Genomic DNA, 16,988 nt, shown 5'->3' on the forward strand with positions numbered 1-16,988 from the left:
TGGTATATAAGTGTTTGTGTTACTTACGGTGAGCTGGGACGGCGCATGGGTTCATTGATAGGAATTTTAGTTTGTTCTGTCTGGCGAGTCGTCTAACGGTCTAAGCACCTTAACGATGGCAGACCGCTCGCTGTGGCGAGCCTGAGCCGAGGCCGACCCAGTGCGACTCTTCTCCAACTGGAATGGCGTCGAGACCCTGGCGTCTTGTCCGGTCTGTCATTAGGGATAAATGCTACCACTCTGTGGTTATTTGCTCACAATGGAGGGGCTGGAACATCGGAACCCCGCACCTGTTAAAAACAGTGTAGGGCAAGGTATGGGTACAAAACAACGGTAGAGATTGATGATTGTCATAGCTCCACCGGAGCCGTTTTCTGATGCTGTGCTGTCGTATATCGTCAATCGCGTCGAAGAGAATGCTAGGGATGCAGGGCTGGAACGTTTCTCATGGTGCCGATTTGAGTTGGAGCGCTGTCGTTTCCAGGTCAGGGTTTTTCAGGAGGCTGCAAGTTGGGTCAGGGCTGGTCTAGGTCAGGTCAGATGCTGGCTCAGGTCAGGTCACTGGGACAGGTCCAGGTCAAGTCAGAGGCTGGTCTAAACCAGGGGCTGTTCTACGCCAGGGGCTAGTCCAGATCAGGCCAGGAGCTGGTCCAGGTCAGGTCAGGGGCTGGTCCAGGTTAGGTTAGGGGCTCTGGGCTGGTTCAGGTCAGATGCATGTCAGCTAGCTGACGAAAGCATTGAACTCTCGAATCGAACTAGCAAATGATATGCATCAGCTGACCCCTCGCCAGTTCAAGTTGAGTACAGACTTTGTTCGATCTAATATGAAACCTGACCCCGGTCACATGGGAGTAGTTTGAATTGATAACCACGGGCTAAGGCAAATTGCGACATTTGCAACTCGTATGGATCAAATTTAAACATTGAGCTTCCAGAGAGGACTTTATCGGGAAGCCTGCGATCCATGTATACTGGTATGAAGGCACTCCTGTCTTGTGCGCACGGCCTTTGAACATACCTCTTAGCACACCTACCTACATGTAGGTATTGTGTATCTAACTACATGTGGACACTTAACTAGGTTGTTACCTGTCAGTCGGGACGTCATTGATGCCTCTCTCATAATTGAATTGTTGTTATCGTGAAAGCGATGATCCGCATATCCATTGTTATTGCAGTAGGTAAACCACACTAAGGGTTATTACAAGGTCATACAGCTCAAAGCTCTCCAATACATCCCAGGGGTGACAGGCGATGGCACCCCAGGGCCACTGGACTAGTTTGTCGGACTCGGGTCCAGCTATGCTTTAGGGCCTTGGGTCCAGCAGCTCCAGAGACTCGCGGCGAAGCTACTCTGCTGTGAGCCGTCCGCTGCTCGATAATTCATCCCCCGACATCCTTGAGCGTTTGCCTAATTATATTTGTTATGGTAAAATGAAGATGTCAGTGAATTTTGATAGGGGAACATGTTTTCAGCGTATGTTAATCACTAAATGTGTGAAAAGTCTACTGAATAAGTAGATCAGTACGGAGAAAACAATCGTACAGAATTGCAGCCTGTAAGTTTTACCCGCATTTGCCACCGGCTCAAAAGCAATTAAATTCCGACTCCACTGAACTTTTCGGGGTCGTTTTCCTCAGATTTCTTCCAGTTGAGAACATGCTCAAAGTCGCGCCCAGCTCAGCTCAGTTACAGCTCCCCTTTCAGTTCCGTCCTTGTACAGAATTGATACGCTCAGCTCTCTTGTCCAAGATTCGAGCTCTTACAGAGCTCTGACCATCTGTGACATTCAGTTCAACTCGGCGCGCTGAGATCTGCTCAGCTGTTTCTTCCATCGGTTACAGTTTCTCCTCAACCGGCTTGTTTACTTTTAGAAACGCATTCGAAATGTCATAAATCTGGCTCGTTCAAATATTTTGGATGAAAAGTTTATCGCAAGTTTAGCTTCATGCGGCGACTCAGTTACCTACTCGAAGGTAACTCACCCTATCACCCAATGACTGCATAAACATATGCATGACTAGCATTAGCGGAAAAATGCAGCGCCGCTTTGCGACTCATCCTCACCGTTAGCGTGGAGCGGGTGCCGAGAAGGATCGAATTCGATCCTGAACTTCTGCTGATCAGCAGAAGTGATTACTTTGAGCAGAAGTGATTACTTTTTACTTTGAGCCGCCACGAGGAGTAATTGTTTGGCCATAGTTGATCGATTTACACATTTGAGCGAGCCTAATAGCGTGTTTGTGACGAAAGATGGTTATACGCACATAAGTACAAACGCAACGGTCACACCGTTTTCGAAGCGCATGTTCATTGCTCTTCCCAGTGCAAACTGTCGATGGCATGACGCAGCTGTTTTCTTTTTTTCTGTTTGGCAGCACCATGTCGGCCATCTGTTTCGTCTGCAACCTGCCGATCCTGAGCCACCAGGTCGGCCTCGTCTGGAAGGGCGGCAACGGCGCCGACGAGTTCGCCGCCTCGCAGCCGATCCCGATCCGCCGGCGCGACTCGTCCTCGCAGATCGCCACATTCGAGCCGCCCTCGCCGCCGGGCCGGCCGCGCCGCCGACGTCGCTCCTCCCTGGCGCAACTCACCGACCTCATCCGAGACTGGGGCCGCGGCGGCGGCGGAGAGCGCAAGAGGGCCGACCTCAGCCGCAGGGAGACCCTGGCTGACTTTGCGCGCTCACTGCCGTTCGGAAGGCGAGACTCGGATTCGCGCGAGGCGCCGCGCTCGAAGGCCGGGAGGCGTCAGTCGCTGGCCGACGCTCAGTTCAAATCGCGCCGCGCTGTGGAGCCGGGATCCGATCTGAAGACTGATATCTCAAAACTGCTGGCAGGCCGAGACAGCGTCACTGAGCTGTGGCGCAAACGGCGAGAGATCCAGGTGCACTCGGAGCGCGAGGAGCTGCGCTCGCGGCGCGAGTCCGCCGCGTCCGCGGGTCGTCGTGACTCCAAGCCTGCCGTCTCACCCGACGGCAAATACATTGAACCTCGCGCGCTGATCGAGGCTCGCCAGGCAGCGCTACTCGGACAGTCAGATGACGGCGCGTCGAAGCGAGACGGTGCAGTCACCCTGAGCGCGGCTAATGTATCAGAAGGCAGGCACAGTCCGACGGCGCCGACGTCGGCGATCCTCCACCGCACCTCGCTGCCCACCATCACGCCTCTGGCGCGGCGTGGCGACGCCCGGCCGCGAGCCTGCATCTCTCCAGAGCCGACACTCTCCTATCGGGGTCGAGATGGATCTCCCAAACAGGCGCTGCTGCGCCGGCAGGCCACCGCCTTCGACGAGGGCTGCTCGCTGGTGGTGGGTGGCCGGCGCGGCTCTCGGCCCTACCTGTCGCCGGACCCGGCAGAGGCGGACGGTGCCGGTACGGGCAGGGGAGGCGGTCGCCGGCGCGACTCGCTCTCCCCGGACAGCGCGGCCGAGGAGATGAACCAGGCCAGGAGGATGAAGAGCCGCCGCCAGTCCAGCGAGGACGCCACCGGCCGCGCCCGCAGGGGTAGCCACCACGCCCTGCACAGGTAAGCCAATCATTCCTTTCACAGAGCCAGGCTCAGCGGCCCACAGACCTTGCACAGGCCAGGCTGCGTCACAGACAGGCAAATCTACTCCACACACACAGCCCATAGATCAGACCAGTGATAACTGCACAGTATTGGCATTACACCCTGCACGTCAGGCCAAGGTATACGCACAGCCCATGCACCACACTTGCCTAGGTATTACTTCAATTTGTTTTGTTTCGTTGTATTTTTGCATGGATTTTGCAACGGAGTTTACTTGCAATTTCGTTCTTGAAATCGAATACCTTCCTGTTGGATGCAGCGTTTAAGAGGAAATATCCAACGTATGTCACTTTCATCTTCCTTAATGAACTTGCAGAATAGGTATATAATCCAAATACACGTATGATGACTACCGCAAGCTCACTTCTATAGGTACCCCGCGCCTGTCCCACGCAGAATAACGCAAATAGCAGCATTATTTCATTGTTACATTATCGAAATGCCGAGCGTTAGTTAATTAACACCTCCATTCGTCGGTGGTCGGAAGAATGGCCGGTAATTTGTCATAGATATTCCAAATAAGGGAAGATACCTGTTACCGTTAGAACCTTTTGGCAATCGGCGTATGATGCGCAGTATTTTTTTTTTTTTTTTTGAGGGGGGAGGATTGGCCCGTCAAAAAGTAAAACGTGACTGGTGGTTAAGCGGTACGATAAACGCACGTAAACGTATACAGCAATTAATCATTAGCCAAAGCGTTCTCTGTCGAATCCGTTTAGGATCTAGGGCATTATACTTACAGTTTCATTTCATGATAGGACCAAATCGAAAGGTAAGCTTCGCAGCATGGGGCTCTATAACGAATTAGATATGTCATGATAACTGAATATTTTCCATTGTCCATCAGTTAATTCGTGCTGATGATCAGAAGTTCATTCGATTCGAACATGCCACACTTACTAATTCAACGTGGTATTCAACGTGGTTCCATGCTTTCAAATGCCTTGTTCTCAATCAAGCATAAATAGTTGATAACTGAACGGTTCATTGCTTGTAATTCTGGCAAGCTAAGTACCTACGGTATAATGGAATTCAGTGCCAGTAGCGGTGACCAATCCGGCCAGCATTAGCTTGAGCATGAAAGGCTACTTTCCAACAGCACCTATTGATCTAAGGTGCTGCTCAAAATGAAAGCGAGAAGTCAATTGCATTTCTCGTACTTTCGTTTTACCCAATAGCAACACAATTGCCGTTCGCTCTGGTTAACTTCATCGAACTTGGAATTCCCATTTAGTTGAACCGCTGCCTAGTCAATTCTTATGGGATAAGCTGTGCAGGCTAATTTCTATTTCGACTGTGGACTGAAATCTGTTTCTCTGTTGTTCAGTATTCCGTCCCACAGGTCCCGGCTCGCTGATTGCCTTGGTGACAGTTCCCAGGCACAAACTAATGACGACACTGCCATTGCCACCTCCCCAGGTCACCAGAGGGCTCGAGCACAGGCAGCTCGCGGGAGCCGTCTCCCAACTCATCTGTGCGTCGACAGTCCACTACAGAGGAGATCCTTATAGCCAAGGTGAGTCAGGATTCCGGACGGGGGGGGGGAGTATTAAACACGGAACCACCTGTCGAAAGTGAGAGCTCTTCGCCGGGCCAACTCGCTAGTGACCAGTCCAGGCATGAGAGCCTGTTGTCCAGGCAGCTCACCTGACAAATAGCTAGGAATTATCTGTTGAGCCAGGCTACCTGTCAAATCCAGTAATGGATCTCTGGTGTAAATGTCTGATGCTAAGCGCACGGCTGATAAAATTAGCGTTATAACGTTATAACGCACTTTCGTGTGTAGCTGTCTTCCTGTATGCGTTGTATGGAGTGGCGATTGACTTGCATATGAATAAGCAATGTATTTAGAGGCACATATATGCACGTTGCAGTTGCACAATACACAAGATAACATTTGTTTGTATAGATTTCTGACTGATCTCTTTTAATTTGATGTCGGTTCGAATTAACGTTTAGGCCTGACCAATGACTTGATAACGAAGGGGATTCCCACAAATGGTTTCCGATGTTCCTCGACTAAAACGAATTCGATCAATGACCGATTTGGGAGCCATGGGCACCAGAAGTGGGTGTACCCCTGTGAGCCTGCTACATCAGCCCCGAATACTGATTGCGAGCCATGACGCAGGACCTGAGATGCCATGGGAACGGTGGTTGAGCATTTCTATGCAAACCTGCGGGTCGCAGGTCCGGCTCTTGGTTATGGGTTCTCTGGGTAACAGATTCAAATTCACAGCGGGTGGAATATTTCACACAGAAAATATCCGAGTAAGACTGGAAACATTAATGCCTGACACCGTTGGTGTTCCACGAGTGTATGCATCAGTGATGGTAGGGGTCACCGCGTACTCTCCAAGTCACTGCCAAACCATGTTGGTGTGTTCCAAGGCTCGGCCCTCGGGCCTTTGTTGTTCACTTGCTTTGCGAACGACATGAGCCTGCATGCCCTTGATGCGCGTATCGTTCAGTACGCTGACGATACGCAGGTGCTCGTCAGTGGCCGTAGGACAGCGATGAGCGACACAGTGACTAGAATGGAGACGACCCTGGCAGCCCTCAGTGACTGGTTTGCGGCCAATGGGTTGAAAGTCAATGCCACCAAGACTGAATTGATTGCGTTTGGCAGCCGGCAGAGCATGCGCAACCTGCCTGACATAAATGTAAGATTTAGAGACGCCGTCTTGAAACCGTGTCAAAAGGTCAAGAATCTGGGCGTGACCTTCGATTCTTACCTCACCTGGGATGACCATGTTGCTGCCATTGTTGGTAAATGTTTCGGAGCGCTGATAGGATTGAGCCAGGTGCGCCACTACATACCAGAGGAAACGATTGTGACGCTTGTGACTGCCCTTGTTCTCTCACATGTGCGGTACTGCCTGCCCGTTTACGGGAACTGCTCGAAAGGGAACCTCGCACGACTTGATAAGGTCATTAATTTTGCCGCAAGGGTTGTGTCTGGCCGTCGCAAATATGACCACGTGGCTGATGTAAGGGACGCGCTGGGGTGGCTCTCGGCTGGTGATCTATCGTCGTACGATACGCTGGTGCTACTGCACAAGGTTATCCGAACGGGCGAGCCAGCTGACATTGCCGCTATGTTTCGCCGAAATGAGGAGATGCGCGAGCGAGCGACTAGACGGGATAGCAGGCTGTGGCTACCTGGCATCCACACAGAGGCGGGGCGTCGAAGGTTCAGCTACCGTCGAAGGTACTCAAACGTCGCTTTCAACACTGATTTAGGCTTATGCATATGGGTTGCATGCATGTCAGCTGAAATCTATTCATGCATAGCCATGCGTTTTGGTGAGTTTTGTGTGATTTGAGTGTGATGTCATTTTGTTCCATTCTCATATGACGCGGGAGCGTAATAGCCACAACTACCTGTGGATGCCCCCCAGATGTTAAATACAAATACAAATACAAATACGATGCCACCAACCCTTTTTTGAGTCGTATAGCACGAACTTCCAGTTTCTTCATCATACGCCGCTCTGTGATCTTAGGAATAGCCACGCCAGGAAAGCAGCGCCGATCGAGCCGTGGGGCCGTGTCATCACCATCATCAGGTGATCAGGTCGTGTTTCTCGCGTGCAGGGTTTCCGTCGCCAATCGACCACCGAGGACATTATTCGGTGTCGCAACTTCCGGCGCCAGTCGACGCTGCTGGACGAGGCGGCGCGCTGTCGCGGTCGACGTGACTCGGCCACGCAGATACTGGACGGCACCGTCGCCACTATGACCGTGGAGTCGGCCGGCGTCGTCTACGACACGTCCACGCAGACAGGTGAGCTAGCTCTCCGCACAGTGCAGCTAGGTGAGGTCCTCGCCCACCGGACAGGTAACGTTCCTCTCATTGAACAGACGGGTGAGACTCCCACCGAACAGGTGAAGCTCTCTCACCGGACAAAGACATTTGAGCTTAGACAATCGAGGCCCCTCCCGCCCGGAGCATATGAGACCGGCCAACTATGGTCCTGACCACGGTCTAAACACTACATACATTGGATATGATTTGTCACGCATGTTCAGTGGTCTTTGATGTCACCGTCTATTATTGCACTGTTGGAAACGCATCGCCCATCGGTAACCAACATGGTAAACGAGATGACGGATTTAATAGACAACGTAGATTCTTCTCGATCATTCTGCAAATGCGGATAACGGTCCTCTCATTCTGCTCTAAGCTTGGTTAAAACGCCTCTAAAGGTAGTTTTGCAACATCGTTTGTTAGGAGACACCGGACCACTAAGTTGGTTTTGCCTGCTCGTTCGGCTGAGGTGAGTCCCCAATTGTCCGGATTGATATCCTGTTCGATATAGGCCGACCCATAATACTGATTGAGCTGCACTGGGACTCAGTGGAGCCGTGCGTCCGAGTCGATACGGTACGTCATACGACCACGAGGCTCTGCCGCTCTGCCCGTTTTGTCAATTGAATGGAAACTTGAACCTGCCGATTCAGTCGATACTCAGTTGTAATGGCCATATGTGGTCCATCGAGGTCGGTAGCGTTAAAAGGTGTTTTTTTTTTTTGGAGGGGGTGTCGCCTATTTATAGCGTAATCCTCCAGAGATGCTTTGATTGCGATGAGAAATTTCATGAAACTTTTTTACTTCATGTACTTAGACGGAAAACAAGCACATGGTTCGGCGAAGCTAAGCGATTCATAATTACTGTCCATTTACTATGTCGAAGATGTTCAATAAGCAAAACAGTATAAAGTAAATAATGCACCGATAACCGAAGGTTTGTGTTTCACTGTTAAAAGCACGATTCGTTAAAAATGTTTTTCTTTTTTTTCTATTGAAAAACATGCAGGAGTCCCGGATATTTTTGCATATTCATTGAAACATTAAAAGAAAAAGTCCAAGTTGATGGTTTTCCATTCCAGTGAGTTCGGCATTGACGTGGCCACGTGATCGATTCAGTTATGGTCCGCCCAGAAACTGAATTGGTGCTGAGTCGGTCTACCATCGATGTATGCACTGAAAAGGAACCCACCACATGGAGCTCGATCGTTTTATACGGGACTCCTCTGTCAAAAGCTGTTCAGCGCGCACTGAGTCGGTTGGGACCAGTTGGTAGGTGTTGGGCGGCTCCCACCAGCCGGGGTCCGCCTGGGAGCGCTCACACGGGGGCGCTCAGTGACCGCTGCACCTGCAGGGCCGGTCAGTGGACAGGGGGACCGGCAGTTGACACAACGAACCGGCAGTTGTGCGGCCACATCCAGTTGACACCGCGTTCCGCCGACGGGGTCGAACGGTTTACGCCCACCGAAGGCTGGCGCGCCGCTTCACGATACCTATCGACCGCTGCGCGCCGCTGCTGCGCCGCCAGTGCCGCGCCGCGCCGCCGCCCGCCGGCGACGACCAGTGGCGCGCTGGGGCCGGGCGTGACGCACCGCCTGGTCCCGACCTGACCTGACCTGCCACGGTCCGACCCGGTGGCACCCGCTACCATCAGCCCGGGCCCGGCTGGCGCGGCTGGCTCGGCTTCTCGTGATCTGTCCTCAATCGTACTCAGCCGACCCATAACATTACCGTAACGCCATGGTCTTTCAAAGCTAGACCTTGTGAATTCAAACTCTGAACTCTGTGCTCACTGTCCGATTAGTCACATTTCGAGTCGCTCGGGAGTGTCTGCCTGGTCGGCTGCAACCCGTACCGCCGTGCCGTGTGTGATCGGAGCTGGGCACGGAGAGCCGCGGCCAGGAGCCGCCACCGCGTGTTCCTCCGCCCGCCACCTGTACTGGAACAACAGGCACGCCATGAAGGCTCCAACGAGGTACGCGCCGGGGAGGGGGCTCATTGAATGGACCGGGGAGATACTCGCACTTGTTGGCGGCTCGTGGGGGCCGATTCCTCTCAGAGCGGTCGAGAGAGTCACGCAGCCCAGCTTAGGGCAGTAGGGACGGTCATTCGTAAGGAACAGCTGGTTAGGAGCACGCTATTCTTTAGAGCGCGTGCCTCGCTATTATCTTTGAAACCGAGGCTCGATGCTATAGCCTGGCAGGAAATGAATGGAGTGAATTACAGTTGTACAAAGGTAGGATGTCCATTGTGGGGAGCATTCATTCTGGCCAGGGTTCATAATGTCCAGGGTACGCTATGCCCAGTGTCAAAATGGCCAGTGCCTTGAATGGGCCAGAGTTCATAATGTCCAGGGATTGCATGGTCCAAATGTGGCCAACTGGCTGCAGATAGAGTATATTCAAAGAGGCCAGGGTTCATAATGTCCAGGGCACGATGTGTCCAGTGTTCAAAATGGCCAGGGTTCATAATGTCCAGGGCACGATGTGTCCAGTATTCGAAATGGCCAGGGTTCATAATGTCCAGGGCACGATGTGTCCAGTGTTCAAAATGGCCAGTACCTTGAATGGGCCAGAGTTCATAATGTCCAGGGATTACATAGTCACTGAAAGTGACGTCATTATGTAAAAAACGCGGAATCAGCTCAATGCAAAGCAGTGCAGTGCCGAAGGCAATGCCTTAGGAGAGATTACAGGCAATAGTAAATCAAATATTTTTAGGTTAAGTGGTTATGTATCTGGCTTCAGGCCGAAGGCCTGAAGCCTGATGCATAACCACTTAACCTAAAAATATTTGATTTACTATTGCTTGCAATCTATTCATGCGAGAAACTTTTTCCTTATCCCTGGTAGGCAAACATCATTACCTTAGGTTAGGTAAGGTTAGGTTAGGTTAGGTTAGGTTAGGTTAGGTTAGGTTAGGTTAGGTTTGGTTGGGTTGGGTTGGGTTGACTATGTAATCCCTGGACACTATGAACTCTGGCCCATTCAAGGCACTGGCCATTTTGAACACTGGACACATCGTGCCCTGGACATTATGAACCCTGGCCATTTCGAACACTGGACACATCGTGCCCTGGACATTATGAACCCTGGCCATTTTGAACACTGGACACATCGTGCCCTGGACATTATGAACCCTGGCCTCTTTGAATTTACCCTATCTGCAGCCAGTTGGCCACTTTTGGACCATGTAATCCCTGGACAATGTGAACACTGGCCAATTCAAGGCACTGGCCAATTCGAGCACTGGACACATTGTGCCCTGGACATTATGAACCCTGGCCTAAATAATACGCACCCGTCCATTGTCCATCTCTTAGAAGCAAATAAATGCGCCTATCATGCATCGTTTTGTTAACAGACGTCGAGTCGAGCTTGAACTGATAAATGCTTGATAAATGCTAAATAATTTCGTTGAATTCTAGACAAGGGAATGTGAACAGCAGGTATATATAAAAACTCTTGGCTTCAAAATTTGTGATCCATGTTAACATGAGGACTAAATTAACCTCGTTTCTTATCTGATGAGAAGTCCAATTACACTGTAACTCCGCACACCGATAAAACAAACACCATCGACCACTCGAATCGATGAATTGGTCATGGAATGGGCAAGCTTAATTCCGTAGGTGCTTGGTATACAATCGATGTTTTCAACCATTAACAAAGCTGGTTTCGATCGCTACCGGACGCCGCTAACAAAGTGAAAGGCGCGGCTGTGAAATTAAATGTTAACTATTTCATACACTATGCTAATTTGGACATCTGCCCTTCATCATATTTGAATCTGGTGTGATCTTTTACACATACTCATTCCGATTTTTTAGTTTGGGCATTGGTGCCTCTAAGCAAGCCCTAAAGACTTGCTTTTTACGTCAATTAAAAACTGCTGCACAAAAACAGCAAAAACGTTCTACGTAGACGGACATTTCCATTTTGTTTGTAGTGCAGTAAGTAGGGTGGCTGGAATCCCTATTCACGTCGGTGAGATGCCCACTTTGGTACATAATGATTTAGGTATGTAGCTATCTCAGATACATAACGTTCCGACACAAAAGTCATTCACAAAAAGTCATTTACGTGGCTCACCGTTGGGGATGGTATCTGAATAGTGTAGACTCTCGAACTACTCATCGCTTTATTGGACGCTGTTTGTTTATTGGTAATCCGGACCGGAATCATATGCCACAAACGGAGCCATACATTATGAAATGGTGAGCTACTGCACTAGAGTGTTCTGGGAATCAATTTGGTTTGATGAATAGCGCAACCATCTCTTCAGAGAAACAATCATTTGGATATAAATGCCTCTGCTGCATACCGCTGTATATTAATTATTGTCTACTGACGACGATTCGTGTTGTGTTTCAGAACAAAGCTCGCTGTATGACAACAACCAGTATCACGAGGAGTGCCTGCGCTGCAACTCATGCGGCCAGAACCTGACCGGCACCAACCAGAAGAGGGCGCGCCGACACCGCAATAATGTGAGTCTCGTCCGCCGCTCCTCAATCATTCCTAATTCAGTGACACTGGTCGTATTGATCCGGCTTGTTTAGCAGTGCTCACGCGTCTGATTCTGTTTCCTACATAATGCAGAAACACTTGGGTAGAGCTTCTTCCTGGAACGATCAAATGAATGCGTCTGAGGGGATTGGCATTGCGAGAGGCATGCACATAAACCGAAAAGGTTATGCTGCTCTTTTTAACGATCACTTTGCTTTAATCAGCCGTCTTTAGACAATTGCAATAACAAATTTCCAAACATTAGGGAAGTGCTACACAGTTGCCAGCAGCCCTTGCGTTTGTTACATCTCGTAACTACAAAACGGATGGATGGTTTTGCAGGCGCTCCTATAATAAAATGAAACTGTCCTCCAAAATTACAGCGCAAAGTTTCAGCACTGGCATTCATTGCAACATTTCACTCGAATGGAACAAATCAGTCCACTACACCATGGAGGTACTTTGTTGGTCACGTGTTGACACACGGCCACGTGAAATAGACCACGGTTCGCAATTAGTGCCGGCTTAATTGACCTGTTGCCGAGTATGACGCCCGGCGGTATCACAGCAACCCTATCCGGAGCAGAGCCGACGCCGAGCACCGCACTGGTCGGCGTGAGGAAATGACAATCAAACACCTGTGGAGGGTTATTGGAGGGCGAGACTCGATCTCCCACACCCCAGGCTCTCCACCCGGCTCGCTGCTCGCCACTAGCCACTCACTGATAGCAGCTCACGGCCAGCGGCTTACAGCTCACAGTTCACAGCTCACAGCTCATAGCTCACGGCCTCCAACCTGCTCACCGCGCCCGCTACCACTGCTGCTGTAACTCCCGCTGCCGCTCACTGCTGTGTTCACTGCTGGCTGCTCGCCGCTCACAGCTCGTAGCTCACGGCTCACCAGCCTGCTCACCGCTCCTATACTTGACGATCACGCTCTCACTGCCCGCTGCCGTTTTACCGCTGTCTGCTCACTAATGCCGCTGCTGCTCACTAATGCCGCTGCTGCTGCTGCTGCTCACCGCTCGCCGCTCACAGCTCACAGTTCATAGCTCACGGCTCACCAGCGTGCTCACCGCTGGGCCGCTGGCGTTACCACTGTCGCTCACCGCGGCTGTCGCTCGCCGGGTCCCGCTGGACGATCCCGCTGCCGCTGCCGCTGTCGCTCACCGCTGCCCGCCGAGCCCCGGGTCCCGCTGGACAATCCCGCTGCCGCTATACCGCTGCCACTGCCGCTATACCGCTGCCACTGCCGCTATACCGCTGCCACTGCCGCTATACCGCTATACCGCTGTTGCTCACCGCTCGTCGGCGAGCCGGGTCCCGGGTGATCTATCAGACGTCACTCGATAATGCCGGCTCTCCTGCAAAGTTCAGGACGTATTACGGCCGGACATTTGTTGTGGACTAGACGTTAGCTCGCGTATTTCTCGATCCATGGGGAATGTTTGGTTCTGATTAGTGGTGTGCTTTTGCTTTTAAGCTCCTTATCATTACCTATATTGAATTTCAGTGGGATTTTCATTAATCTCAGCAAAATAGTGAAATGTAACTATCGAGGTAGGGTAGGCTTATTGTTCACAGACAAGTGAAGTTATAACATTTGCATCATTTCAGCCACATTCCACCGACTTTATTACATAACAGAGTTAAAGCTATTCATAGAGTACCCGGAAGTCGGTTGCATTACATTGCATAATGTATTAATTCCTTTGATTCCTTCACTGTCTCATGCTGGTAATACCCTTGAAGCATATGCTAAAGGAGATCAAACATTCAACTCTGGCCAGTCATGGAAATACAAGGCTGAATGCCTAAAAGGATGTTAATTAACACTATGCTAAAACCATAAATTTAACATTCAAACGCCTCCGAGATGGATGCCTTTGGTCTAAAACGAGCTTATCTGCTTGGTTTTACGCACAGCCACGAACCAGTGCCCCATCGTGGTGACAAAACTATTCCTATGTGTCATCTTTTTCAAGTCATACGCAGTTACTGTGGGTACATACGTCAGTCACTTCGTGCACGGGCGTCACTTTATGGAATTTATTGGTAGGACTTAAATGGTTGATTTTAGGGATACCAAAGCCATTCTTACTATGCAACACCATAAGGCTAATGTCAAAATGTGGACATTGTTGGTAGGACTCGGGCCCTACCAAGTCTACCAAACGACAGCCATGCTTCGTGCCTTACGTTAATAACAGTCAATCACTGCACTCACATGCAATGCAAAGGAAGCTCGCTGGTAAATGTCGGCTTTTAACACTCTATTGGCATCGCAAATGTGAAACGAAATGAACAATGAAGATTGATTAAAATGATGAATGAATAAATGAATGAATGAACGAGTAAATTGATGAAAGAATGAATGAATAGATCGACGAATCAATTAATAGATAAATAAATTAATTAATTAATCGATGAATGAATACATAAATGCTTGAAGGGAAACAAGGAACATTTGAATAATATGGGTTTCACCGGACAAAACTGTTTTGTGACTGTTTGCCTATAAACAAATATTTGTCAATGGGTGTTGTTATCTATGCCTACCCGTACACGGTACAGCGCCTGTCAAATGGTGTCTACCAGTTACCGCGAAGTGCTGAAAGAACGATAAATATTAGCCTCAATCGAAGTGCTGACGTTCATCAATCATTTTGGCTGAGCTGGGATCTCACCCATTGACTTCAACTGACATCTCGGAAAGCGAAGGCCTGGGAAGCACGGTTGCATTCTGTCAAACATCGGTACAATCATGCTGCCATTCACGTATTTGGAGAAGATAAATTGCATTAACTTCTCTAATCTAACCCATTGACCTGTCATGGCTGACTCAGCGCAAGAAAGCCAATTTAGCTGGCCGCCTGCCTTGCGTACATGGTGGAGTGTTCCCAATTGTAACTTCACGATCTGAATGCTTGTTTGTGCAATACCTTGCGGAGGTTTTAATACGGGGTAACCAGTTACCACGCATTATGCGTATCATTCGGTCGCACTGTCTCTAGGGCATGATTGCATTTTTAACCATTGCTGCACACATTTCTGACCTGACCTCCGTCACTTCCAATCGGTCAGCTGCGACCGGCGATGGACATCGAACCCTGTTCAGGCTTCAGTAACAGTGCCCAACTTGAACTAAACACGGGAGTTCCATTTCATCCGATCACGTCCAATAAATGTCGCTGAGGCAGAATCGAAGCGTTTGCAATTGATTAGCCGATTTTGGCGTGCAAGTTCAGGTTATGCGTCTTTTAAATAGAGTCCCGGTTTTTAATAGTTCCGCTTAATTTTTCATTCTGTCGTTTGCTGCCTTTAAGTAAATGCCTGATGAAGCTGTGTAAAAGATGTGAGCAAATGCGATTCAAAGCCCCGTGATGCGACTAAATGAACGTTCCACCTGTATAGCTTTAAGTTTAGACCATTTCCAGCCACAGCCCAATCTATCTTCATGTGCCCTTCATTTCAGATCTACTGTGATCTCCATTTCGCTGACCTTGCCCTGATGGAGAGCTCGGACTTTATGAACCAGCTGCGCGCCTTCAAGCCTCAGAGTCTGGGCTGCGCCGTGGCCCGTCGCAAGAGCTCCACGACGCTCATCTTCCCGCTGCCGCCACAGGCCTGTTCAGGTAAAACTAGACAACACACCACAGCCCCAGGCCTGTTAAGGTAAAGATAGACCGCACATCACAGTATGTATATACCAGGCTTGTTCAAATCGCACGGCACAAATTTGACGACATGTGTGCCTGACGAGGAGCACAACGCATACCGTCCACAACTTTTTCGCCACTTCAACTGCGGAATGCAACGCTAACATGCATATGTGTGATGGTTGGTAATTTTCGTATCGATTCTGATAGACAGGAAATCAAACAAACTTCTAAACATTCATCTGGAACGAATAGGTAGCTTGGTTTTGAAGTGCGCGCCCGACACAAGCTCATTTTTTCTTTGTGGTGTCTGCGGCAGCCATTCCACGTCGAGGAGTGTCCGTGAAACTGCCTCTGTATGCTCGGCGAATGTGGTGATTGGAAATCATCGAGAGCGACACTCGGAAATGAAAGCTTTTCACCTTGTCATGATGGCGTGGCTGGCTTTGAGAAAGATGTGACTGAAAGGACTTTGGTCGATCTTTGAGATCAGAAGTATACAAATATAAAACGACTATAAGAAGTTATCAAGTTTGCATAAATTGGTCCTTTTAAAAATGACGCAAGACAGGATGAGAAAAACGTGAAACAGGATGGAATATGTTTATTCTTACATCTAAAACTGCGCATGAAGGCTAAGTTATCTTTCATTTAGTTTCAGTTATGTTCAATTTCGACTTCTCACACAAAATACCACCTATTTTTCGACATATAACGTTGCAACAGTTGACTGCTATTTCGACCTATGCTAGGGTTACGGCACCTGACTGCACTATTTCGACCCGTGATGACCTTACGGGGCCGCTGTTTCACCTGGTGATAGTGCTGCCAGCTCAGCCAGTTCCAGTAATATGACATATTGATCTGGTTATGAGCCGATGGTGGTGCGGCGCCGCCGGGCGTTGTAACCGGAATCGTAACGTTCTCCCGATCCCTGCCGTCCGGGCAGCAGCATCCTGAGAGTCAGTGCTGCCCGGCACTGGCTTGGCAGGGTCTACTGAGAGAAGCAGCGGTTGACGGTCGAAAAACACTGCTGTGAAGCAAACTGCTTATAACTGAGTTAGCCTGTCGTTTATTTTTTTTTTCAGAAGACCAACTGGGACCTGTTTTATTTAATTGGGTATTAAATAGCTTATTAAATTTATCTTTAACTCCGTCGGCCAGTTCAATTACCTATGCCATCATGCATAAAAATGGCATGTGAACAAATTAAGAAGACAAGTGCCGTTTTCGGCAGCATCACTGATCTAACTAAATACCGTTAACAGCATAAACGTATATACGTAAAGAAACACATACCAATGCGATCGAACCGACCGAAGTCTATGAGACAGTCGATGTCATCAACTGTCTACCGAGGCCTACCCTCGACCGGTCACCTCCACAAGAAGGAGTCCGCACTCGACCGACCTCCACCGCTAACATCCAGCAGACAGA

General features: G+C 49.7%; 1 protein-coding gene across 1 annotated transcript in view; it reads left to right on the forward strand.

The window, feature by feature from the left end:
- The window catches only part of LOC122379222, a 76,526-nt gene that overhangs the window by 36,212 nt on the left and 23,326 nt on the right, over positions 1-16,988 (forward strand). Inside the window, exons 2-6 of the mRNA XM_043361228.1 lie at positions 2,380-3,528; positions 4,993-5,089; positions 7,171-7,360; positions 11,758-11,873; positions 15,368-15,527. Of these exons, the coding sequence (XP_043217163.1) occupies positions 2,384-3,528; positions 4,993-5,089; positions 7,171-7,360; positions 11,758-11,873; positions 15,368-15,527 (1,708 nt within the window). The 5' untranslated portion in view covers positions 2,380-2,383. The remainder of the gene's footprint in view (positions 1-2,379; positions 3,529-4,992; positions 5,090-7,170; positions 7,361-11,757; positions 11,874-15,367; positions 15,528-16,988) is intronic.

Source organism: Amphibalanus amphitrite, unplaced genomic scaffold, assembly GCF_019059575.1.
Source record: "Amphibalanus amphitrite isolate SeventyFive unplaced genomic scaffold, NRLGWU_Aamphi_draft 000073F_arrow, whole genome shotgun sequence".
In the NCBI taxonomy this organism is placed as follows: Eukaryota; Metazoa; Arthropoda; class Thecostraca; order Balanomorpha; family Balanidae; genus Amphibalanus; species Amphibalanus amphitrite.